The sequence below is a fragment of the Trachurus trachurus genome (assembly GCF_905171665.1).
Source record: "Trachurus trachurus genome assembly, chromosome: 15".
Classification (NCBI taxonomy): Eukaryota; Metazoa; Chordata; class Actinopteri; order Carangiformes; family Carangidae; genus Trachurus; species Trachurus trachurus.
In genome coordinates, this window is record NC_139906.1 from 27,572,899 (window position 1) to 27,598,406 (window position 25,508).

At 40.5% G+C, this 25,508-nt stretch overlaps 1 protein-coding gene across 5 annotated transcripts in view; it reads left to right on the plus strand.

The window, feature by feature from the left end:
- Positions 1 to 221: 221 nt before the first annotated feature.
- rasgrp3 (RAS guanyl releasing protein 3 (calcium and DAG-regulated)) overlaps positions 222 to 25,508 on the plus strand; it is a 31,249-nt gene continuing 5,962 nt past the window's right edge. For 2 of the 5 annotated variants that reach the window (XM_083987974.1, XM_083987978.1), the window contains exons 1-9: positions 222 to 427; positions 15,273 to 15,398; positions 16,322 to 16,424; positions 17,076 to 17,138; positions 17,402 to 17,533; positions 17,716 to 17,863; positions 19,629 to 19,802; positions 21,876 to 21,992; positions 22,113 to 22,391. In XM_083987974.1, coding sequence (XP_083844100.1) covers positions 15,329 to 15,398; positions 16,322 to 16,424; positions 17,076 to 17,138; positions 17,402 to 17,533; positions 17,716 to 17,863; positions 19,629 to 19,802; positions 21,876 to 21,992; positions 22,113 to 22,391 — 1,086 coding nt within the window. In that variant the 5' untranslated portion in view covers positions 222 to 427; positions 15,273 to 15,328. Of the gene's footprint in view, positions 428 to 3,864; positions 4,097 to 8,358; positions 8,573 to 15,272; positions 15,399 to 16,321; positions 16,425 to 17,075; positions 17,139 to 17,401; positions 17,534 to 17,715; positions 17,864 to 19,628; positions 19,803 to 21,875; positions 21,993 to 22,112; positions 22,392 to 25,508 lie in introns of those variants that run through there. The other 3 variants (XM_083987976.1, XM_083987977.1, XM_083987975.1) reach the window with 3 other exon arrangements.

A 25,508-nucleotide genomic window follows, 5' to 3' on the forward strand; every position in this document is an offset into this window, starting at 1 on the left:
AGGCAGTAATTCTGGTTTGTCTTTTTTTTAATTATCCACTGACTACGACCAACATTAAAATAGACCAAATGTATTATAATGTAGTGAAGCTGAGTATAATCTTAGAGACACCAGGATCAGTTTCTGACCTGCTGCTCACCAACCTTAGTTTCCAGTAAACTCAGAATCTATTTATAGTGTGTGTGTGTGCGTGCATGTGTGTGCAAGTATGCGTGAGTGTGAGAGAGAGCGTGACAGAGAGAGTATGTGACAGAGGGAAGGAGAGTGTTTTATGTGTTTGTGGAAGTTTCTGAAGACACTGTTAACCTGCAGCTCTTTCACTGTCGTCTATCAGTGTATCACTATTGACGGTGAAGGCCAGTGACATGACAGTCTTTGGTTTGTGGCAGGATCACTAGGAAGTAAAGTTCATCTGGATCACAGTGAGGTAAGTGTGTCTTTATCTTTATATATTATAAATATATTTATATATACTGTGTAGTGTGTCCAGGTTCTACACTACAATTCCCAGCATTCACTGACCTCTGTGTTGTATAACTTCTTGGAGTTTCTGTTGATGAAGTTTGTTTGTGTTTGATAGTGTCAACATATAATCACCATTTATTGACTAGTTAGTTGCAATTTTAGAAAGTTTTATTATATCATTTATAAAATGTCATTTTTTTCATAAAAATATTGAATTTAAAACATAATTAACAGTAACATACATGTTAATGACATTAATCAAATCTTGGCCCATAATTGTCTGAATATGTGTCCACCTAGAAAAGAAAGAAGTGTTTGCATAAAGGGGGGTTGTGGCCTTTTCTTACATTAGGGGCGCCTTAGGAAATGATCTTCTCACAAACAGTTGCAGCATCATACCGCAGTTAACCCTTTCATTCATACTGTAAATCCCTCTTGTGTGAACCAGTTACAGCACAGTCACCACCAGTCATCTTTATCTGATGAACATGCTGAGAAAACACCATCATCCCTCTATTTAACTCATGTGAATGCCGAGCAGTGGTGTAGTCTAATTTGTTTCAGCGGGTATACTGCTTTTATGGTGGGTACACTGTTCAGACCTGTAACACATGGACTATAGATAGTTTTGTTGTAGGCAAGGCAGCTTTATTTATTCAGCACATTTCATATCAAGTGGCAACTCAATGTGCTTTACATAAAACCAAAACATATAAATAATAAAAACTAGACTAAAATAGAATATAAAATATGAGTTTGCAGCATGAAATATTGATTTGTATTAAAAACAATTAAGAGGATTTACAGTTCCAATCCAAGTTTAGGATTTAAAGTTCTTTAAAATAGCTCATATGAAAACATAAATGTTTTTAACCTGGGTTTAAAAATGCTTAGAGTTGGGTCTCATTTCAGTTCTGCTGGTAGACCAAATTTGTAGTGAGTATACTGAAATATGAATGCATTTTCAGTGGGTATACTGAGTATACCTGAGTATCACACAGACTACATCACTGTCAGTGTTGCACTTATTAGATTTACAGCCAGTCTCTGTCTCCTGTCCAGCTCTTAAACCAGTAAAGCTCAGTGTGTCAGAGGGCAGTGCTCTGGACTGAAGGTTGCTACAGTCTGACACACAGCCTGGCCTGGACTGTGTGATCTCAGCCCTCTTTGTGCAACAGGATGTGCCGTCAGTGTTTGTGTTGAGGCGGACATTTTTAGAAGATAGAGACAAAACAATGTGTAGGACGTCATCAGCTTCACCCTCACACACGTAGAGAACAACAAAGCATCAACACACACCCCACCCTACTGCAGGCAACAGGCTAATGTAGTACACTAATACTAATAATAATCATACTTTGGCCTGGGAAACATCCCACACGGAAAGAACCTATAGGTTTTAATAAAGGTTTGAATATGTGACATACATAAAATTGGCCGTTTTCATATATACACATATGCTATATATGGTGCATATACATGCTGCATATATGCACAGATAAACTGCATATAGGTTTCATATATGCAAATATATCCTCATGAGGATATATGCGTATATGAAAACGGCCAATTTTATGTATGTCACATATATTCAAACCTATATTAAAACCTATAGGTTCTTTCTGTGTGGGATCCCCCCAAAATTTTTATTTTCTTTATTTTTAGGTTATATAACTACGGAACTACACAAAAACATGGTTATTTTAATAACTTTAACTATGTTTCACTGATAACCAGCAAAAGTTAGAGGAGTACCAGGGGCGGGTCCAGAGTATTTTCTGGTGGGGGGCACAAGGGGGTAACAACAGTGAATCTGGGGGGCCGCCCAAAAGGAACAAAAATGAAGGCTGCCATTGACCGTTCTCTTGAATATTTATATTGTACAGTTACACACTGTTTACATGCCTTCATCTTGCTTTTACTGGCCACATTGAATCTTTCACCTTGTAAGGAAGATGTCTATGACCTTTCCATTTTCCACTTGTAAATATAAAAATTATAACCAATCAATAATCAACTCTATCTTGTAAATAGCAGAATAAGCAACACAATATTCTCAAAGTGAACATCAATATCTTATACTCTTACCCAGTAGTTAGAGCTCAGCTCTGTACAAACATCTCAGTGTTTTATGTAACAGTCAGTGAGTTATGCAGAATAACCAGAACAAGCATCATTCAAATGGTCAAATTGAGAACAATAACAATCTTACACAATTTTCTTTATTTCCTACATTGAACACTGGGATGTTTGCTGTACAGAGTTGAGCCTTAGTCAGAAGTTAGTGCTTAGCTCTTTACAGTGAACATAGCAGTGGGAAAGAGCTTTACACAATGATTGACTTTGCCACAAGTCAATGACCATTAGGGGGGCCACACAGGGTGGCCAATCAGATTGCAGGGGGGGGGGCAGGTGCCCCCCTGTGTCACCATGGAAGACCCACCCCTGAGGAGTACCATTACACTGTATGCAGCTAACACTTTTCACTGGCTTATAGTTTTAATATCTGGACTTATATGAATATAACACAGATATGAATAAACATGTCACCTTTTCTACTTAAGTAAAATCAAATTAATTTTTTTACAATCATTTTAGTGCATGCAGACAAAGGAGAGCACATGTACTAGATGGTCATAGAAGAAACCCAGTGTAATAATAATAATCTAACCTTTTTTATATACTCTGTTGCTCTGAATGAGGGTGAACAGAAGAATGTAGAGAGACAGACACACCAACACTAACACTGTATACTGTATTCTTTTCTGAAACTATTTGCCAGCCTCAGTCCACAGTTGCCATTTCTAGACACAGATAACCTGTGGTGCTGAACTTTTTCTTTTCTTTTTTCTTCCTTTTTTTTGTTGCTCTCCAGTTCCCTCCACCCCAAACACAAACACACACATCCTCACTTGCATCACATGTGTTTTCTGTTTTCTCCGCTCATAGAGGAGAACTGCAACAGGAGAGAGAGGAATCAAATGCCAAAGACAATTTCATACCAGCATCGGTTACATTGTGACAATTAATAGCCACTGTTTGTGATAGTGTGCCAGTGCTAAGACTTGCTGTAGCACTTGTCCTAATATTAATACTCATACTAATACAACTAATACTAATAGGAAAATCACAAACAGAATCATTTATTTTAAACCTTTGACCTTGTGTCTCACTGGACATTTACTGGACTGATGTATCATGACCGCTGCTGGGATCTGAAACAGGAAGACACACAGAAACAAACACAAACGTGCACACAATCACATTGTGATGCGTGTCCTGCTGCGCTCTGTTCCACGTTACCTTGTGTGGTCTCTATATTTAGCTCGGTCCAGGGGAAACCGAGCGACACAGGCAGGAAAACTATGTTTGGAAAGAATTGGAGGAAGTCTAGTGGCCGTTCAGACAAACAACTCACACACTGGGATCAGTGTGGAACAGGCAGCAGAGCTGTGTGTGGCTGAGACACAAAGAAAGAGACACAGAGTGGAGGTATAGTCTTACTCTTCAGACCAGTCCATTGTGAGTTCAGCGTCTCGTGGATCTAGCCAGACTCGGGTTTGTTGTGTGTTTGAGCAGCAGACACAAAAGGATCCATGTGGTGTGTTGGTAGATCTCAGCAGATTGGAAGGTAAGGTGCCTAAAGGTTAAATATCTTCTGATACGAGCTGTAATGTGATGTGAATGTGCAGTGAGCAGATTGTGACAGGTCTATTCTGGTCTGGTCCCTGTTGATTATAGTTGTATGTGTTTGCTAGTCCTCTGGTAGTAGTTTAACAACAGCACATGATGACAGGTCATGCCTCCAATAAAAACCTATCATTAAAGACCTTCGTTAGACAACACAGGGTGTAATCAGTGAGTGATACTGTATGAATGCACTGACAGTTTCTTGCTTTAATGTTTCAAACATATTGAAGTTTCAGAGGCCACAAAGTTGTTTTTGTTTTTTTTACTAGTCCTGACTTTTATTTTATAATCAATAATTATATGATCTGATAAAAATACATGCTCTGTTTCTTTAGAGTTTCATGGCCAACTAATGAGAGGTAATGAACTATATTAAACTAAACAAAGACAGAAATAATATGAACTTTTTTGTGATCTTTAGTTATGCACCTAAAAGCCACTCATGAATCTGCATTAGGTTTAAAATAATAGACCATTTAAACTAACTTGAGAAGCCACTTAGCCTCGATCCTGATTCACATAAGATCACAATCAGATTAGAAATAAAATAAATACGGGGGGGGGGGGGGGGTTTAAGAACATGTTGGCTTGTTGCTGGATGTCAATCCCCCCACACTCTGTCCTCACCTTCCTGTCTCTCTCCACTGTCCTGTCAGATGGAGGCAAAAATGCCCCCCAAAAAAATACATACAGTCATGTCAGGTCTGTAATACCGTATACTCCAGCCACAGTCAGCTGTGATTAACATTAAATGCTTTCAACACAGACATATGAGGCCTTATTAAGCAATGCAGGCTTTAATTAGAGAGATAGAGATTAGATAGCATTGACATAAACACTGGCAGCTCAGCACAGTACCAACCCAACTGGATCAAGGCAGATCAGCCTGAGCCCAGTTCTTCATCTCTGTCGTTCGTTGTCTGTTGTTGAGTTGCTCTCGAAGATAAAATAAGGGCTTGACCTCACCCTGTAAAGTGCCTTAAGATACAGTGATTTGGTGCTTTTCAAGGAAAATGCAATTGAATTGAGTTGAATACATGTATTTAGGCCTTTATTCATCCTCCTTAATTTCTCATTTGAAGAAATTGAACAATGAGGGAGGAAAGAGAGAGGGAGAGTGAGCGAATACTGATGATTATTAATTGTAACGGTGAAAACAGAGAACCAAAGCTACCTGCAGAGTGAGGGCAGAGAGAGAGGAGCGCAAGTTAACATCTTAAACATACACAAACAAATGGAGGTTATATGAACATTACAGTATTTGTATATCGAGGACCAGGAGAAAGGTTTTATCTTGTCATGTGCCACCGCTGTGTGTCACCTTGGACATTCAATCTCAGCAGTTGACACCTGTTGTTACCGTTGATGCTGTCATTCATCTAGCACCACCCTGTGAGCTGGTGTCATCACTGCAGCCTCTGCCGGCAGCGAGGTGAAGAAAACTTACTCTGCTGTCAGCTTTAATTACTGGGGTTTCTCACCCTTGTACTGTTGTAGTTCATTTAAATCGCACAGTTAAAAGTCACTGTAACTCTCTGTCGTATATTAACATTAGAGCAGATGTCAGTGTATTGTTGTCATAGAGCCTTTTTTTTGTCCGGGTCTGACAGGTTCACATGTGGCTCCACCAGAGTTACATACATTCATAACGAGCAGCAGCAAACGCTAATTAGCATAATTATTTCATTGGCTGTCACCTGAGAAGCAGTGCAGAACAGACTGACTATAATCTGACTCTGTGCCTATGAATTTATAAAACTGTCCCATTTATTCATAAATGCTGTCATCTGGCTGCAGTTACCTGTGCGTTTAATGAACAACCAGCCAGGTGCTTCTGCAGCGTTTGTTGATGGTGTCGGGTGTCGTTAAACCACTGCAGAAAAACACACCAGGAGACATGATGATAGAGAACAAGCTTCTGTTCTTCTTACTTACTCTAAAGATCCACATATCCATATAAAACATGTATATTAAGTACCTGTTTAACCTATGAAGTGGTGTTAATTGGTCAGTGTTGATCTCTCTGTTGGTCACGCTGTCAGTGATCTCCCTATCTTTGCCAATAAGCGCTCTCCTAATAAGAGATATTCTGGTTCTGAGTGTTTTTTTTTGTCTGCCTGCCTGGTGGTCATTTTTTCCCTGTTGTAACTGTGCCCAGTGTAGTGCAATGATCAAAGTTGATGTTTTCAGAATCTGACACTGGCCCAATAACAGGAGTGATCATCGCATACAAAAGTATAAGAATACACACAATTTATTTTAAATTTGAAAAATATTTAAATTTCATTTTTAAAGAAAAGAAGAAAAAAAAGAAATAGAAATACAAGGGGGTGTAGAATTAAAAACCTCTGCATATCCCAATGTGCAACATGGCAAAGTATGCATCATTTTAAATTAACTAGATAAAATATACAGAAAGATGCCAAATTTAAAACTTCTACAAAATGACAAGTGCGATTTGAGACAAAGCGACACGTGCATTTTCTATTGCTGATATGCATTGTAGCATTACAGTTCATATTTTAACTTACCGCTTTCAACTGTTATTGAACTACTTGGTGTATCTCTCCTCTGCTGGGAGTGGCTGCTCAGTGATTGTCATTTTAAATAAAAATGAATATAGCCTCCATGATGTCACCCATAGGTTTCTGAGGCGCTGGAAGCTCAGAGCTAGAATTCATTTCTGATGAGGACGTGGATCATGTGTCACACAGCTGACAGTTTGTTGCTGTACTTTTCTTTGTCCATTTTAATGAGTGATGAGGAGGCTCCAGGAGCACCATGGTAACATCCTGGACACTGTGATAGAGTTAGTGAAATGCAGAATGATGATGGTTCAACCTTACCAGACCATTCTCTGCTCGCTGGTAGAGTTATTTCCATCAGTCCAACAGAAGCATGACTCCACATTAAATGTCTGCTTGATGATATAGGAACAGTTTGACAAAGGCGTGTTCAGGTTCAGGCTGGGAGTGAATTGACTTTTCACCTTGTAGCATCTGTGTGAATAGCTGTTTACTGAAACAGTTGAAACATTTAGTGCAGATGGTGTCATCATAAAAACATTAGGTGCAAATAAAGTTCTTTTCAAAGACTAATATCAGTCAGAAATGTAAACTGTTCATGGCGTTGAATGAGACTTCCTCCCAGCCTGGGAGAGTAGAGTGGTATGTGAGCTTGTTTTCTGCCCTCAAGTGGCAACAACAGGTACTGCAGCCAAATTTTAGTCTTTTATGTAACAGGAAGAGAGGCAGTGTGGGACATCTTCTGTGTGCAACAACTACTCCAACCTGAACGACCATATAGTTTATGATTTTCAACCCTGTTATTTGACCTGAAGGAGTGTCTCCTGCAACAGCCTTTGTAGTCTGGGTTACAAACACCAAAAATCACTCTATTCCCCATTCACTATGCAGGGGCGTTGTTAAAATATAGTTTAAAAAGTCCACTATAAACTCCCATCATGCATTGGGACAGCTATTCCAAATGGCAACCTGACTATATGGTCCTACTTTATGGGGAGTGATTTTGGGATTCAAACGCAACACCACTCTCTTGTGTCGAGGACTAGGACTTTTTACAGGAGGACACTTTGATTTAAAGTTAACGTAGGTTAGGTAATGTTGGTTTCAGGGTGAAAAATATGAAAACAACAATATATATATATATATATATATATATATATATATATATATATATATATATATATATATATATATATATATATATATATATATATATATATATATATATATATATATTATTTTGCTTATAAAAAATCTATTTATCGATAAATAGACACTTTCATGTAAATATGTAGGATTATAGCATCAGCTAATTTCCATCCCTTGTCCCTAGGCAGGTTGATGTTTAACATTGTAATTAATAATACAGAGATATACTAATAGTAAAATATCAATTTATTGCAAGGTTTTGGTCATTGTGACCTTCTTCAAGTGAGGTGAAAAATATGAAAATGTAGAAAGAAGGTCTGATTTAAAATAATCAAAGTTATAATTGTTTTCTACTATGATCAGAAAAGCTAATTTTATTTATATTGTGGTTGAATATTCACTATGAAAAAGAAAATACTGGTTATATAATCAGGTTTACTTTACACAACAATTCATTTAATTTAATATCTGTTGCTCTTTTGTCAAGACTTAAACACTGATGTGTGTGTGTGTGTGGGTCACATGGCAGGATTAGTAGGACTGCTGCTGCTCCAGGCTGCTGTGTTTACCAACAAGAGGAGGAGGAGGAGGAGGAGGAGGAGGAGGTGGTAGCGTAGTATCTGCTCCACCATGGGAGTCTGTGAGGCTGACAGGCTGTAGGAGCCTGCAGCGGTCAGCAGCAGCCTCAGCCTCACTGACAGGACGGAGCTCAGACCTGGATGGTAGCTGCCACTGTGTACAGGGTAAGACCTGACTCTGTGTGATGATGTACACACCGCCTAGTCTAGTGTGTGTCTACGGGACAGATTTAACAGCTGGTCGTCTTCTTGGGACAGAAATTAAGAGTGGTGCAGTTTAATCTTTCAGCTCTAGATTCAGTTGTGTGTGAGTGAGTGAGTGTTGTGAACGATGTTACACAAGATCATACTGTGAGGTAGGGCTTTTAACAGCAGAGTAATGGACGTGTCTGAAGGTGCCTTTGCATTTGTGTCCTGCTTTCTTTCTGATGGAGCATGTGTGCACGCATGTGTGTGTGTGTGTGTGCGTGCGTGTGCACCTATATGTCACTGGACTGTGCAAGAAGCGCACAGTGACGCATCCACAAACCAGAGGCAGAGACACAGTGACCCATTGTGGAGGCAGAAAAGCACAAGTCATGCTAAAGGGCACAGCTGACTGTAACATGCAGAGAGGAGCTGTGAAATCAAGAGGAAGGAAAACATAAGAATGTGTTGGTGTGTGTGTGTCCCATAGCAACTGAATTGACATATAATGCATTAATGTTTGACAAACTGTGAGAGTGACGTCCACAGAGAGACAGAGAGAGACAGAGAGAGAGAGAGGAGACAGCAGAGGTTCAGAATGGCCTGTTTGTTGTTAGTGATGCATGATGTCGACGTCACGGGAACAGGCAGCGTCCTGGCTCCGTCACTGTGTTTTAACAGGACCGCTGTTGGATTTGGACTGAAGCGTGCGGATCACACTGAGGCCTGTGGTGTTGTGTCCCATGTTGGTCAAGAACTTCCATCCAGAGATTTTTGACTGGATTTGGATGAGCGGCAGGAAGAAGAGATCGCTGCCGCTGTAGTTTGTTGCGAAGTTATGAAACAGTGTCTGGCTGCAGGGTGTGTGTGTGTGTGTGTGTGGGGGGGGGGGTCTTTCTCTCTGTGAGGAGTTTACTCCCACACACCAATGACGTACAGTGTTTGGAGACTGTAAACTACCCTCAGGTGTGACTATGAGTGGGAATACGTTTGTGTCAGTCTTGTGATTGACAGGGGCGGGTACAGAGTATTTTCTGGTGGGGGTTACAACAGTGAATCTGGGGGGGCCGCCCAAAAGAAACAAAAATGAAGGCTGCCATTGACCGCTCTTTTGAATATTTATATTGTACAGTTACACACTGTTTACATGTTTTCATCTTGCTTTTACTGGCCACATTGAATCTTTCACCTTGTAAGGAAGATGTCTATGACCTTTCCATTTTCCACTTGTAAATATTAAAATTATAACCAATCAATAATCAGCTCTATCTTGTAAATAAGAAGTCTTAGCAGAATAAGCAACACAATATTCTCAAAGTGAACATCAATATGTTATACTCTTAGCCAGTAGAGCTCAAGGCAAGGCAAGGCAATTTTGTTTGTATAGCCCGTTTTTTTACAAACAGTTTGTCTCAAAGGGCTTTACATGGCATCATAACAACATCCTCTGCCCTTAGACCCTCACATCAACTGAGGAAAAACTCCATGGAAAACCCTTTTAACAGGGAAAAAAAGCTCAGCTCTGTACAAACATCTCAGTGTTTTGTGTAAGTCAGTCAGTTATGCAGAATAACCAGAACAAGCATCATTCAAATAGTCAAATTGAGTTCTTTACAGTGAACATAGCAGTGGGAAAGAACTTTACACAATGACTGACATTGCCACAAGTCAATGACCATTGGGGGGGCACACAGGGTGGCCAATCAGATTGCAGGGGGGGGCAGGTGCCCCCCTGTGCCACCATGGCAGACCCGCCCCTGGTGATGGACCAAAGACCAGGTGGTGGCCCTCGACATGTGGACCTGGCTACAGACCTGCAGCCTCTCACACAGAGAATGCGGTCTGAATGGCCGGTTCACAGTGGACATGGTTACACAACGCTTCCCTCGTCGTCCTTCTGGTGATCATTAGACGTCATATGTTTGTTTTTTGGTGGAGCTGCTGAAGCATCTGCTGTGGGACTGCAGCAAAATTAAAGAGCTCTGCTTTGGAATAACAGAGTAGACACCGACCCAGTGCCAACACAGCTACTCCACTCAATTCAAACATGCACCCTGGGAGACCTGTGTAACTCCAGCACTGTTCCTTCAAATATAAAAATATTGAAAAGACAATAATATTTTTCTCTCAATAAGTGCAGTCACAAAGAAGACGATTGAGAACAACTGGATTTCCACAAACACACCACAGACAGGATGGATTACGGTTCTGATTATATACAGGCTACTACCCGTCCAAGAAAAAGTCACACACTCTAATATTTCGTTGGACCGCCTTTAGCTTTGAATACAGCATGCTGACAGTTTGCTGACAGTTTGCTGTGGCATCGTTTCGATAAGCTTCTGCAATGTCACAACATTTATTTCCGTCCAGAGTTGTATTCATTTTTCAAAGGTTCTCAATGGGGTGAAGGTCTGGACTCTGTGGTCACATTGGACCACATTTCTTCCTTGAAGATGATGGTTCCCCACTATCCTTCCAGTTTTTAATAATGTGTTGGATAGTTCTTAACACAATTTTAGTCATCTCTGAAATCTCCTTAGATGTTTTATTTGCTTGATGCCAATAATTGGACCCTTCTGAAACAGACTAACATCTTTTCCACAAACACAGGATGTGTCTTCCAACATGATTGTTTAAGAAATGAGACTGCATCAGTTAAGGTTAAATAAGTTGTTGCCAGCTGAAACCTAATCTTCCATGCAGTAATTATCCAATGGTGACTTTTTTTTGGACGGGCAGTGTATTTAGACTGCAGAAATGCAACATGGGCTCCTGTGGACAGGTTCCTGCTGTCAGTGTAAAGAAGGAGGGAAACAGGAACAAAAAGCAGTGGAGGCTTGTTTTGTTTTACAGTGTTTGTTCAGCTGTTATGGATTTGATTTGGCTGCCTAACTGACTCACTGTGGCGTCCAGTCTGTCCTGAAGCATTAGCTGCTCAGAGGCCTCAGTATAACCTAGTGCAACGTGACCACAACGATGACTGAAGCTTCTGTCAAGTCTGTTCAGTAAACAGCTGTTAATGTTAGAGCTAGCTATGTACATGTAGCTTTAAGCTAAGGGCTCTGAGAGAATCCCAGAATGCACCTGCTGATTTACCATCATAAACCCACACTGGTTTTTCTTGCAGAAATAATAAACTGTGTGGTCGTCATGTGGAACCTGTCATGGTTATTGTCTCCTGTTCACGTCCTGTTTTATTTTGAAGTTCCTGTCTCGTCTTCCTGTCCTCTCCCTCCTGTGATTACCTCATGTGTCTCATCTGTGGCTGATTGCACCACCTGCACTGCAAAAACTCAATATCTTACCAAGAATATTTGTCTTATTTCTAGTCAAAATGTAATTTCTAGTCAAAACAAATGTCATTATACTTAAAATAAGACTCAACACATTTAAAAGGTAGCTTGTTTTTAGACACTTTTGTACTTCTTTAAAGAATATTTTCACATGAAATAAGTTTAAAAAAATCTGATACTGGATAAAGTTTTTCTTTCTTATTACAAGCACAAAACACTTGCTTTCACTGGAAGATTTCTCTACTTATCTCAAGTGAAAATTAGTTTGAAACAAATGAAAATTATCTAAGAACAAGTTCATTTTTAGGTGATGATTCTTATTTTGAGTGAAAAGAGATTAGTTTTGACTAGAAATGAGACATTTTGGCAAGAAATAAGACAGATATTCTTGGAAAGATTTTGAGTTTTTGCAGTGTGTGTCTTGTTTCCTCATGTATTTAACCTCAGTGTGTTCTTCTGAATTCTTTCTCAGCGTTGCATGTTCTTTTTCCATGAGTAAATTAATCGTTTCTCTTCTTCTTTTTCTGTGTTGGTGTCTGCATTTTGGTCCACTGCTCTTGAAAACCCGGACAGAGCCTCTACTGACACAGTTTGAACCTCAGTGCGTGCCCTGACAGCAGGAGAAGCATGTCTTTTTTCACTGAATTACCTCAATGAGCCACATCACAGCTCCAAACAATCCTGGATCTCTTCTGAGTTCAAACTCTCTGTGAAGGTTTTCATATTGTGTTTTTGTGAGTGTTTTATGTTACTTTGTTCCTCTGCTGGCCTGAAACGCTGAGCCTTTTACCTATTTTACATAAATCACTGATCACTGCAGCCTGTTAACCAGGCTTTTTATGCCATATCATAGAGGCAGACAGAGAAAGCCATGTAAGTTGAGGGGAGATGGATGACATGCAACAAAAGGCCATCAAATCCGGTCACTAAGACCAAGCCCCAATGGTACACCCTCCACCAGGTGAGCCAATATAGGAGCTCCCATGTTACAGACATTTGATAAGAGACACATCCTCCTGAAAACTCTGAGAAGGTTTCGTTTAAACAACTGGAAGAGACTCTGAGGGTAAAACAAAACTTAACTAAAATGTCTGAAAGAGTTTCAGTCATCCAGGTGCAGCCATGCTTGGTTATACAGTAGATTCCTACAGGTGCTTCACCTCTGAGCCAAGAGGCTTCTATTCTGAATCTGATCCAGGTAGGCCCCTATTTAACCTCTGCATCAGCCGTGACAAAGCTCCTACAGAACCAGAATAGTCAGAACTGAAGAAAACACTTGAATAAGACGATCAAAACATTTTCAAATGTCTACAGCAAAGTCCACCTGGCCCCAACATGTGGACCTGGATCTGCCAGACACATTTCCCTTACTGTGTGTTGTCTGATTGTGAAATAGGTATTCATGGTTATACCTCTGAGAACTTGGGCAGCCTCTCGTGAGAATAGGTGTTGTGATTTCTGTCTTTGGTTGTGTTAAATGTTGTCAAAAAATGTCGCATCAGACACAGAGACAGGTCTTTGTTGTTGGTATCACTGTATGGCTGTTGTGGTTACAGCTTTGTCTGCATGTGTGTAAATGTCACATTGGATTACTGTGACATGACTGTCTGGGGTCAAAATATCATCAGCCGGCCTATAACAGACACAAACAGCATCATTTCAGGTGAAGTGCCGTGGATATAGATGAGTCTTTGTTGATGGAAACATCACTGAGGAGAAGGGTGAGTGAGAAACAACATGTTGACTGTGGAACTGGACAACAAACTGTGGCCAACTGTGGAATTAACAAGAGATGGAGATGTTTTCAACATGCAGCAGGTGCATATTGGTCAGCTGTCAGATGCTGCTGGGTATCTGTGCAAATGGATGCGAGGAAGCGATGGTGGCGTTCATGTATGAACACCTGAAGCATGGCTGCTGATGGGTGATGTGTAATTGTTGGTAGAAACTAGTGAAGTTCTCTAGGTCAGCTCCTCTGGTCTGGATCAGATTCTCATTTTGAAAGTGAATCCATGTGGTGGAGATAAGGTGTTCACGTGTGTCTGTTAATGTGTGTGTGAGGTGGAAGCAACTTGAGGGCAAAGTACAAGTCCTACTGAAAAACTTACGGGCAACACTTCAGTAAACACAATGAGATATCATTTATTTATCTACTGTTTACGGTCGAGGTGCAGTCACAGTTTAAATGAGGCCAACACAGGTTCAATTTTCTCTACCCTTCATATCTAAATGAACTATAAAAGTGGAAATTTTTAAAAGATTTTAAAAAGATTCTGTCAAATTTCTTTGGAAGAACATTTTCAGTAATGGCAGTTCCATGTAATACACAACCACTACAATTTTTTTTTCAAAATGTAACCTGTGATTTTGTGAAAACCATAATGTCAAAATGCTGATTCATCCCAAAGAAGTCCAGATTCTTATGCTGCTTCTTAATTTCAAACCATATTTCTACATTGAAGTAGTGATCTGTTTGGTCATTCTCATAGCATTTCTCCATTCATTTTCTATGGATGCCAATTACATCCCCATGGTAACTTGAAACACAACAAAGATGAGACTGGTCTGCAGAGTTGGGTCGGTCTGGGTTTTGCTCATAGCTATAGCTCATTCTGCTGTTAGTCCGTTCCAAAAAAAATAAGAACTGACTCATTTTAAAACCATATACACCTTACTACAGTATACTCCCAGGCCGCCTCGGGTCTAAAACCGACACCTGAGCAGAAGCATCAGACAACAGAAAACAGAAACATAGCTTTGGAAACAGAAACCATTTTCACTTCTTTTTATCGTTTCACACTTTGCTGAATGTTCCAAAGTAAAATGTCTTTATAGGTAAACTTCAGTAAGCAGAAGAGAAATGTTACAGGGTGAACAGGGCCAACATTGAGGGTTAATGTTATTGCTTTATCTGCAACAGGTGGATGTAGAGTCCATCTGAGATTTCATGTATTATTTTCAATGACACCTTTAGGGCCATAGTTTTCACAGTTGAGTTGTGTTGCACTATGGGAGTTCTTGGTAGATCTTCAAAGAGCAGAGTTTTTTAGAGTTCAGATAGAAAATGAATTGTTGTTCATGGTAAAGAGCAACAAACTTCAGTCATAAGTGTTTTGGGCAAGTGTTTTTTCTGTTTGGTGTTTTCATTTCTGAACCTGTTTAATGAAAAATTTCACATAGAACCTTCCCCATCTGTGGACAATGATGTGACATACAGACTTTAACCATTAGCTGAGTTTGAAGTAGAAAAATAATGATTGCATTTAGCTTGATGACCAAAAAAGGATAAATGCTTCATCATTCTTGTGTGGTTAGTCTTCCTCTTTTATTCCTGTCCAGTATCTCTGACTGTTGACTCTTCCTCTATCTTTCCTGCACCAAAGGAAACCAAGAACAGGAAGTGTTGACCTGTGACCTTCCTCCAGCTTCAGCCTTCACTATGGGATCATCCACACTGGGAAAGGCAGCATCCCTGGATGCTCTCTTAAATGAATGCATTCAAGCATTTGGTGAGTAACACACATTGCCCAGTGTCAGTGAACACGGTCTCATCTAAAACCTGAGAGAGAACTGTGGTTTATTGTCGATATATAGTCATTATTTCAGACGTTGGTTCTGTTCTGTAGCTCCTCCGGTCAAATTAATAAACCGCACCATCACCTACAACAGATGAAACTTGACAGGAAACACCTAAATTCAAATTTCACTCATTGCGCGGACCCCCCCCGTAACTCCGAGAAGGCACGGAGGAGTCGGAAAATTCTCCCAGCCCTTAGTTAACATGAGAGTGAGTAGATAATGAGTGAAATTTGAATTTTGGGTGAACTATCCCTTTAAATCAACATTTAGAGTAGTCTCTTGAAAAAAGCAGTGAAGTTTGATAGTAGAGTCCATCCACTGAGAAAGTGCCATTCACTTGTACTCATTCCAAATCAAACTTGATTGTGATTTTTTTTTTTTAACCTTTTTGTTCTTACTGGTCAGACTGGGAATTTTCATTTAGTCATGGTTTACAACCAGATGATTGATGCATTTTCCTCAGTCCTGAAACCAAAACTCATATAAAGTTAAACAACTGTATTTGTTTGAACAGAACTGACTTGAAGAGGAGTATTAACAAGTTTATGAAATGCAGCCGTATGGTCTTCATGATAATAGTATGAGGACACTGAGCCACTGAGCTCCATTAAAATTAGTATTTCTAATATGATACAATTTTCATATGAAAAATTTAAATTAAAAGGAAATATGGAATATAGTGTTGAAAAAAAATAATAAAAAGATGATAAATGTACACCCTGTTACCAGTGCGTTGCAAAGAGCAGCTTCTGTAAATCCATTATATACCTGCTGGATGGACAAGCTCTGGGAAAAACCCAGAGCTTGTCACCGTTGAACAGTGAAGATGTTTTGTGACTCATGTCTGTGACAGATGACCATGGGGAGCTGCAGGGAAACCTGCTTCCACGAAGCCTCCTGTTGATGCATCGCTGGTACGTCACATCCTCAGAACTGGCGAGAAAACTGCTGATGATATATCCCAGAATGCTGCAGGAACCACATGGCACTAACACAATGAATAACTGCAGCTGGATGCAGACTTGATGTGACGCCTGAAAGGAAATCCACTCTAAATGTTTAATGTTAATGGAGTTCAATCAGACCTTCACTGTCTGGCCCTCAGCCTCCCTCCTCCTGTGGTATGTTCATGTACACTGAGCTGTAACGATCCTGCTCTGGGTGAACGTCCTTGGAGCTGCTCAGTAAGTGATCATTGCCTGTCAGAGTTAAAATTTAATTCTAATATGAACAGGAAGCTGGAGAGATGGTCATTACAGTAATTTGTCCTGCAGTTCATGACTCAGTAAAATGACTGGATAAAAAAACTGATCTTCTGACAGTGTTGTTTGTGAAAAGTAAGGCTGGCATCAAATATAACAGATTTTTTAAAATTTCACTTGTAATTCATAGAAGAGATGAACAACCAAGTTTAAGTTTCTGATGTTTTTATGATAGTTAAATGGTAATAACTTTTTTTTTTTTTACCTCCCTCAATATAAATACATGCAGGTTAAACTGTTCATTACAGGCTCATATGGTAAAATTGCTTCAGTGTCTATTGATGGTTGTACACTACAATGTATTTGTATGTCAGATATTGTAAAAAGACCTTAACTTAACTCCACGTACCGTGACTGCGATGGTGACAGCTGTCAAAGAACCAGACTGAAGATCTGTTACTTAATGAGGTAAGATCCTTCAGATACACTCACACATCCCAACACATTAAGACTGCACTGTGGACCTCTGGGAAATCTAAACACAAGCCATATAAGCCAATGTTAACTTAACCTACTGTAATCTGGCCTCACTTTATTCACGACCTCCCAGAGCTTTAGTCCTTCACTCATACAGTTTGAAGGTTTATCAAAAATAAGAAGCCCACTATGCCAACTGTTAACCCTGTCTGACAGTTTGCTGTTGAGGTCTACATGTGAGTGTGTGTGTTCAGGTACTGGATAGTGACGTTCCCTGCAGAGTTCAACCTGGACCTGGGTCTGATCCAGACCACAGAGGAGTTCAGAGACGTGGCTGCTCAGCTCGGCTGTGAGGAGCATTTCAAGCTCATTGACATCTCCACCATGTAAGACATACAACACATAGATGTGTAGAAGATAATAACTGTGACTACAATCTGACATCATCCATCGTCCTCTGCTGGTCCAGCATTTAGTCTGTTAAAGACAGTTTATTATTCATATTACTATATCACTGTGTGTCTCCAGCTGGTTTGCTCTGACTGTTTGTTATTTGTTCTTCCTGTAGTCCATCATATGACTGGATGAGGAAGCTGACCCAGAGGAAGAAGCAGGCAAAGAAAGGCAAGGCCTCACTGCTGTTTGACCACCTAGAGCCCATGGAGCTGGCCGAACACCTCACCTTCCTGGAGTTTAAGTCTATCCGCAGGATATCGGTATATCTACTAAAATACACAACCTAACTCTAGTCCTCTACTCTAGTGCAGTGGTTCCCCACTGTGAGCTGTGCAGCAGTGGGGGGCTGCAAAGGTCTAGACTCTATAGTGGGTTGACAAATCATTAGCAAACCAGTTTTTATTTAGGAGAGACTTAATTATGGGTTAACAACCAATAAACTTTTATTGCAGTGTACAAAACAGAGTCCATTACGATGTCATCATATGTGAAAAGAAAGCGAAGGTGTGTGAAGAATAGGAAACCCCCTAATGATGGAGGTGGTGGTAATGATGGGGAGAAAAGTAGGAGAGGGAGTGTTAGGGTTAGTGATTGTGAATTGAAGAGACATAAAAACACTCTCCCCAAATGAGTTTAGGATTAGATTCTTGACAAATGTGTAACAAATGTTGAATTTTAAAGGAATATTTTAACATTTTGGCAAATTCACCCATTGCCATAATCCCTATAGTCATAGCAGTAGGTTCATTACCTTTAATTGTCGGTGCAATCTGTTTTTCGATCAGCGGGGCAGAGATACAAGCTGCTCAGCTAACACTAACAGGCATATGGTATTTCCGAGTTTTTCCAACAACTCCAAAACATTCTCGTGGACAAGTTGTGACCTGCACATTCGCCACGCTATGAGATAATAACATATGATTATGTAACATTACAACACAAAGCAAATACTTGCGCTTTTGAAGTCAGTCTGCCGAGCAGCCGTGTCTTGAATGTAGTTCCGGCTACGCATTTGCCTCGAAAACAACTCTGTTATTATCTCATAGTGTGGTGAATGTGCAGGTCACAACTTGAGAGTGAGAGTGAGAGTGTTTTGGAGTTGTTGGATTGTGTATTTGATGAGTTTGATGGGGGAAACTCGGAAATACCATATGCCCCACCAATTGAAAATCAGCTTGCACCGACAATTAAAGGTAGCGAACCTACTGCTTTGACAATAGGGATCATGGCAATGGGCGAATTTGCCAAAATGTTGAAATATCCCTTTAAAAACTGTGACAAGTCCATGATAGGAAGTTTTATATTGTTCTTGGGACGGCTACATTGTAAATATTGCTGTCTCAGTCTGACCGTTTCTTAACCTTGTTAGCAGAATGTCTTGTTTTCCTTCTTTAGGAGAGATTGATGTTATAGAAAACAGGTTTGAAGTTGTTGGCTCCTATTTGGATTTAAAACACAAGTGCAGAAAACATGTATCAATTAACATTTAATATAATTTTGAATAATGCATTTACAGCTGCTTTGTAATCATTTTAATTTCAATAGATGTGTAGTTACTTTATTGTATGATCAAAGCAGCCAACCGTCTATGGTGTTTGTTTTGATTGTGTTTAATAAGGAGAAATATCATGGTCTTCTTGTTCCTGAGTGTTCTGTGGCTCACTGGTTGAACATGAGGCTTTACAAAAAAAAGAAGAAAAAAAAGAAAGTCAAACACACTCTAAGTTTGGTGATGACATAATGTCCCTGACCAGTGTTTGGGAAGTTAAACACCTGCTATGATATGAAGCTAGCTGACCTCTGAGTGAACTTCCTTTGGTCGACCGGCAACAACAGCAGACAGCCATTTAGGAAATTCTCCTCAGGCAACATTGTCAAAGTGTCAACTTTGATTAAATCTAACAAAACATTAGCAACTGTAAATACCATTACCACATGACTGTTGTCAGCAGGCTTCAGGAGACCCTCTGAGCTGCAGGAACATACACTCCCTCCACATGACCTCTGATTTCCTTTTGTCCTCAGTTCACTGATTACCAGAGCTATGTGATCCATGGCTACCTGGTGGACAACCCCACTCTGGAGCGCTCCATTGCCCTGTTCAATGGAGTCTCCCAGTGGGTCCAGCTCATGGTGCTCAGCAAGCTCACCCCTCAAACCCGGGCAGAGGTCATCACCAAGTACATCCATGTGGCTCAGGTAAGACACTGAAGTGTCAGTCCCTTCCCACTACAGAAACAAAAGCAACATGCTCCATTCTGTATTCTGTATTGTGCATGCACGATGTCTGCTGGCAGAACAGAGGAGGATGGTTGTTGTTTTTTTTTTTTAATTCACCTATTGGTGGTGTGTGGTAAGGCACTGCTCGGTCCATCTGAAGCAACTCAGGGTTCAATGTCTTGCTCAATGATCAGTTTTGAGCTGCCAATCAATCCAGTGTGCATGTGCAGGCACAGGGAGAACATCAAACTCTAGGCACAGGAGTCAAACCCAGAACTTGTGAGGTGACAGTACTAACCACCACATTGATCCACTTATTACTGGAGTCAGACGTCATGTTGAACTTGATCCTGGAGCAAAGTCCACGTACAGCGGGCCCTATGGTGAGCTCATGCCAGCACAGACACATGCTTCCATGGCCAACGAATAAGCCAGGCACTGAGAGTAGATCTGGAACTGGTCGTTGTGGAAATGGAGCTCCCTCAAAAGGCTCAAGTCCTCAGGCTGCTCTCTGTATCTGAGGGTCTGATGCATCCATCTTCCTTGCTGCTAAAGCTTGGAAAACTCTGCCACAAAATCTGTTTGCTTCTAACAGTCTTCTGAGCTGAGTGACGTTCTGTCTGAAAGCCCCATCAGGCCGGGTAGCCTGCATCACTTGTTTGTTTTTTTTAGAAAATCCCACAAACAACATGTGCCAAATTCTTATTGGTTTTCAGTTTGTTTTAAAAAAAATCCAAATGTGCTCTCCTCCTCTAATGCTGTTCTGGTCTCAGTCTGCTGCTTCATCTGTCATGTTGGCCGATATACTGTCCATCTGAAGAGGTGCTGCTCTCATCTGTTTTCATGATGAGCATCTCTGTGTCCATAGAAATATATATATATTTTTTTTTCTTAAATATCCTTTTAAAACAGTATCTATCACATGCAGCTGAAGTCGTCTTGTATATTCATAAGCACAAATAGATGCAGTTGAGTTGTCGTTCCATTAGAAAAGCTTTTACATGTTGTTGTGGCTGTGGCTGTGTTGGGCCCGTCTCCTTATGAGTGGTCAAGACTTTCTCCATTACTTCTCAGTCGGTGCTGAAGTCATCCTGTCTGCAGACAGGCTGGAAGCCTTTCTCACTCTGCTGTCAGAGTAATATTGCTTAGATATTCAGACTGCTGCTATCAATATCCAGTCTAAAGCTAATGGCTCCATAAACTCTATTATTAATTCCCTCATTTAAACAAGTAGACTTGTTGACATTGGGATCTCTATCTCAAGAGAGACCTGCATACACAAATATACACACATCGTTCATATACATATACACCAACATTTTCACATTAAAAAACTGTGAAAAGCATTAAAGTCCCCCTCCCGTGACCCTTTTTGGTTATTTTAAAACATTCTCTGTGGTCTTTAAATTGTTATTTATGAAGTTTTTAGCCAAAATCACAAAACCTGTGCCATTTCCCAGGGCTCTCCTTCTGCACAGCACCAGCAGCTCATTAGCAATGCACCTCTGGAGGGTGGGCGGAGACTGCACTGCCCCGCCCAGCCACCCCCTCGCAACCCCCTGCTCACTGACAGCTGGACATTGTACAATACCGATTCAGCGCGTGTAGCGTAAAACTGCACACTGGGACTGGAACATAGTCCTTGCTTACGGTGCAAGCTGCCCTACCAGCTGAGCTATACCTGTTATACCTTGACAGCTACACCGAGCTGTCAAGCCTTTCACCTCTGAGCCAGATGCAGAGCGGGGCAGGAGCTTGCTTGCTTGTAGCACTAGTGCCCTCCCCTGGAGCTGTGACACGTCAACCCCAGTCTCCCTGAAACTGCCAGTTTGCGTCTGCCATTGGTTCACAGCAATTTGAAGACAGAAAAACTCAGAAATGCAATTTTGCACTTCCTTTTCTGTTGATATGTCCTCTAACACAAGAAAAATGCCACAGGAACATGTGAAAAGCACGAAAAACACGAGGGGGTCTTTAACAGGTATCATGGATTCAGCAGTGTGGAGTGATCAGATCAGCAGTGAAGGAGTAAACATGTCTCTGTCTCCACAGAAACTGCTGCAGCTGCAGAACTTCAACACTCTGATGGCGGTGGTGGGCGGCCTGAGCCACAGTGCCATCTCTCGACTGAAGGAGACCCACTCTTACCTGGCTCCGGAGGTGGTGAAGGTGAGCCGACTGTAGCCTTTTACAATGAACCCATGTGTGTGCATCATCCACACACATGGATTCCTACATCATGAGAACAGCAAACGCACGCTGAGCCCAGTCTTCCTCTCCCTGCCTCAGATCTGGAGTGAGATGACAGAGCTGGTGTCCTCCAGCAACAACTACTCCTGCTACAGGAAGGCCTTCAGCGAGTGCCAGGGCTTCAAGATCCCCATCCTGGGCGTGCACCTTAAAGACCTGATCGCGGTGCACGTGGTCTTTCCTGACTGGGTGGAGGACAGTAACAAGGTGAACCTGGTCAAGATGAACCAGCTCTACATGACCTTCAACGAGCTGGTGTCGTTGCAGAGTGCAGCGGCTCAAGTGGAGCCCAACATGGACCTGATCTACCTGCTAACGGTGAGCAGGAGTTGATACAAGACACTAGAGGGGTCATAGAGTAAACCGGTTATCTTTCAAATGAAATGGTTTTTAACCCTTACATACTGTTTAAATTTGATACCTTCACAGTATGGTTCGGGTCAATTTTGACCCAGACCAAGAATTCCCTCATAGTAAGTGTCTATATTGAATTTTAAACTACAGATCTATTTAGAATGTTTAAATAGCCTATGACACATAAATTAATGTATGATTAAGTGTTTAAAAAAAATTCAGAGAGCAGGGAGAGTGCATTTTTTAAGTTTTACAACACTCGTTTTTGGAAAAAAAAATTCTACTATTACACAGTATTACATCCTGTTCTACATAAGACATAAACACATAAAAGCCACAATGATTTAAATATATTTCATTGAATTTTAAAATGGCATGAACATTGTGGAACTGTTGGAATTCATAATATGACCATGTTTAACCATTGCGACCATTAGGTGCTATATGTTATAAGGTAGATGCTATATCATAAGAAATCATAATTATCAATATTAATTCAACATTTACCACTTAGAACACAAAAACATTAAATAATAAAATGCTTATTATAAAAAAAAAGTACTCTCCCTGCTTTATATATAATATGGTTTTCTTTGGCATTGTCTTCCTGCTCTGACACATCCTCCACCAAATCACTATCAACCTCCTCCTTTTGGAAGATCAGATAAAGGGCCTGTTGTACCAAGTCTTGTTGCCATGATGTCAGTCACTGAAATGGCAGCTCAGGAACCTCTATGTCATGACCCTCCACCACCACCCTCCCAACACAAATTGATTCAAATTTGTTACTTTATAGATGATTTTATTACATTGCAGGTGCAGGTGCTTGCAGGTGCAGATCTCGTGTCTGTGTCAAGGCACCCCTTGACCTCAGATGACCTCTGTTCCATTTGTGCACCACACTGTATGATCACTACTATGCTGTTTTACTATTTCACTGTTTCGAGGTCCCCCCATGCCCCCTCAAAGACCAGCAGGTGTCTGTCTCTGTGGGAACCTGGGCAAATGTGGTGGGAACACAGGCAGTTCTCGTGACAGTGTCGAAGTCCCCCTTGAACTCTGTTTCTGTCACCACTGTCCCATAAATTATACACACAAACATGGCCTGTACAGTTCCACAGTTTCAAGATTCCCTAAAACCACAATTTTCCTTGATTTGACCCACACTGGTGGATCTAAAATCCATCTAAACAGATACGGGTCAAATTTGACCCGAAACAGCCTCAGTGTTTAAAAATGTGTAGCACCTGTTCAAAAGTATACAATTTAAAAATATTTTCATTTTTGTGTATTTTGGGTCACTTTAGGAAAAGTCATAAAATTTCAGCCTAAAAGAATGATGTTTAGGGTATTTTTTCTGCTGTCAAATGTCAAAACGGGTCAAATTTGACCCAAACAGTATGTAAGGGTTAAACAGAGTGACTACAAAGTCTACAGAGTAGGGTTTGATTTCTTCAATAACACATGTGTAAATTCAAATATGCTTTGAATTGGTTGTTTTACAGTGTTGTTAAACCTTAGCTACTGTCACCCCCAACCTTAAAGGGATAGTTCAACGTTTTGACAAATTGGCCCATTGCAATAATCCCTATAGGTTAGGAGAAGGTTTGTTACCTTTAATTGTCGGTGCAAGCTGTTTTTAGAACGGCAGAGCAGAGCCGTGAGCTGCTCAGAGGAGGCCAATGGGATTTCTTGGTTTCCCTCATCAAACTCATCAAATACACAATCCAACAACTCCAAAACGCTCTGGTGGACAAGTTGTGACCTGCACATTCACCACACTATGAGATAATAATGGATCGTTACCAGAGTTGTTTTAGAGGTAAATTCATGCAAAACCGCTGATGCGCGTTCATGTCGGGGGCAGTTTTTCGGCAAGCCGTCTCTGCATTTGCCTTGAAAACAACTCTGTCTCGTAACGTTAAGATCGGCTCCACCGTTATAAAAATAGCTTGCACTAACAATTAAAGGTAACAAAGAAGTTACTCCTAAAACTGTAGGGATTATAACAATGGGTCAATTTGCCAAAATGTTGAACTTTCTATCCCTTTAAAGCAAATAACTTTTAACTGAATATGCAAAAGTCTCTCTTTGCTTTTACTGGTTCACACTTTATGACGACATCTTAAAGGAGATATGGAGCTGACAGTTAGCCTAACCTATGACTGAGTTAAATGTAAGATCCAAATCCATGCCAAACCTTTGACATAACACACAACAAGCAACTGTCAAGAGTTAAGTTTGACCAGTTATGTGGTCACAACTTGTGGTAGCTGTAACAGCTACACTCAGACTTATTATGCTGTCAAACTGGTGTTAATCTTGGCCAATGTCAAGAGTGAACTCAGTCTCTGGCATTCTTTGTGTGGCTCTTCTGAACAGTAAACTTTAAAAACTGTTGGAGTCAAAGTGTCTCTAACCCAATCCTTCAAACTCTTTCATTGACTGGACTCCATGTGTAGGTGTTGACTCCAGCTTGCTTTTGTTGAAGTCATAAGCTGAGGGGTTCACATCCTTCTTCCAACCTACACTGTAAATGTTTGATGATACATTATTGAAATTGAGATGAAGATCAGGCCACATTTTAACTTTAAGACATACACCACACACACCTTCTCATTCAATGGTCTATCGCTATTTAAAAAAAAATTACTATCTACATTGTAGATTCAAATTGAAGACATCAAAACTATGAAGGAACACTTATGCAATTATGTTGTAAACACAAAAGTGTTATCTGTCACCTGACCTAAACCCAACTGGATGAGTTGGAGCACAGAGTGAAGGTAAAACAGCCAACCGGAGCTCATCCCCTCTGGGAACTCCTTCAAAACTGTTGGAAAACTGGTCCAGGTGACGACCTCATGAAGCTGATGACAGAATCAAGAGTGTGTAAAAAGCTGTTTACTAGCCTACATAATTACGTGTTCCTTCATAGCTTTGATGTCTTCAGTTTGAACCTACAATGTAGAAAGTAATAAAAATAGAGAAAAAACATTGAATGAGAAGGTGTGTCCAAACATTTGACTGGTAGTGTAAGTACAGGTAATTCCATAGGGTTCAACTGATGGTCTGTAACCT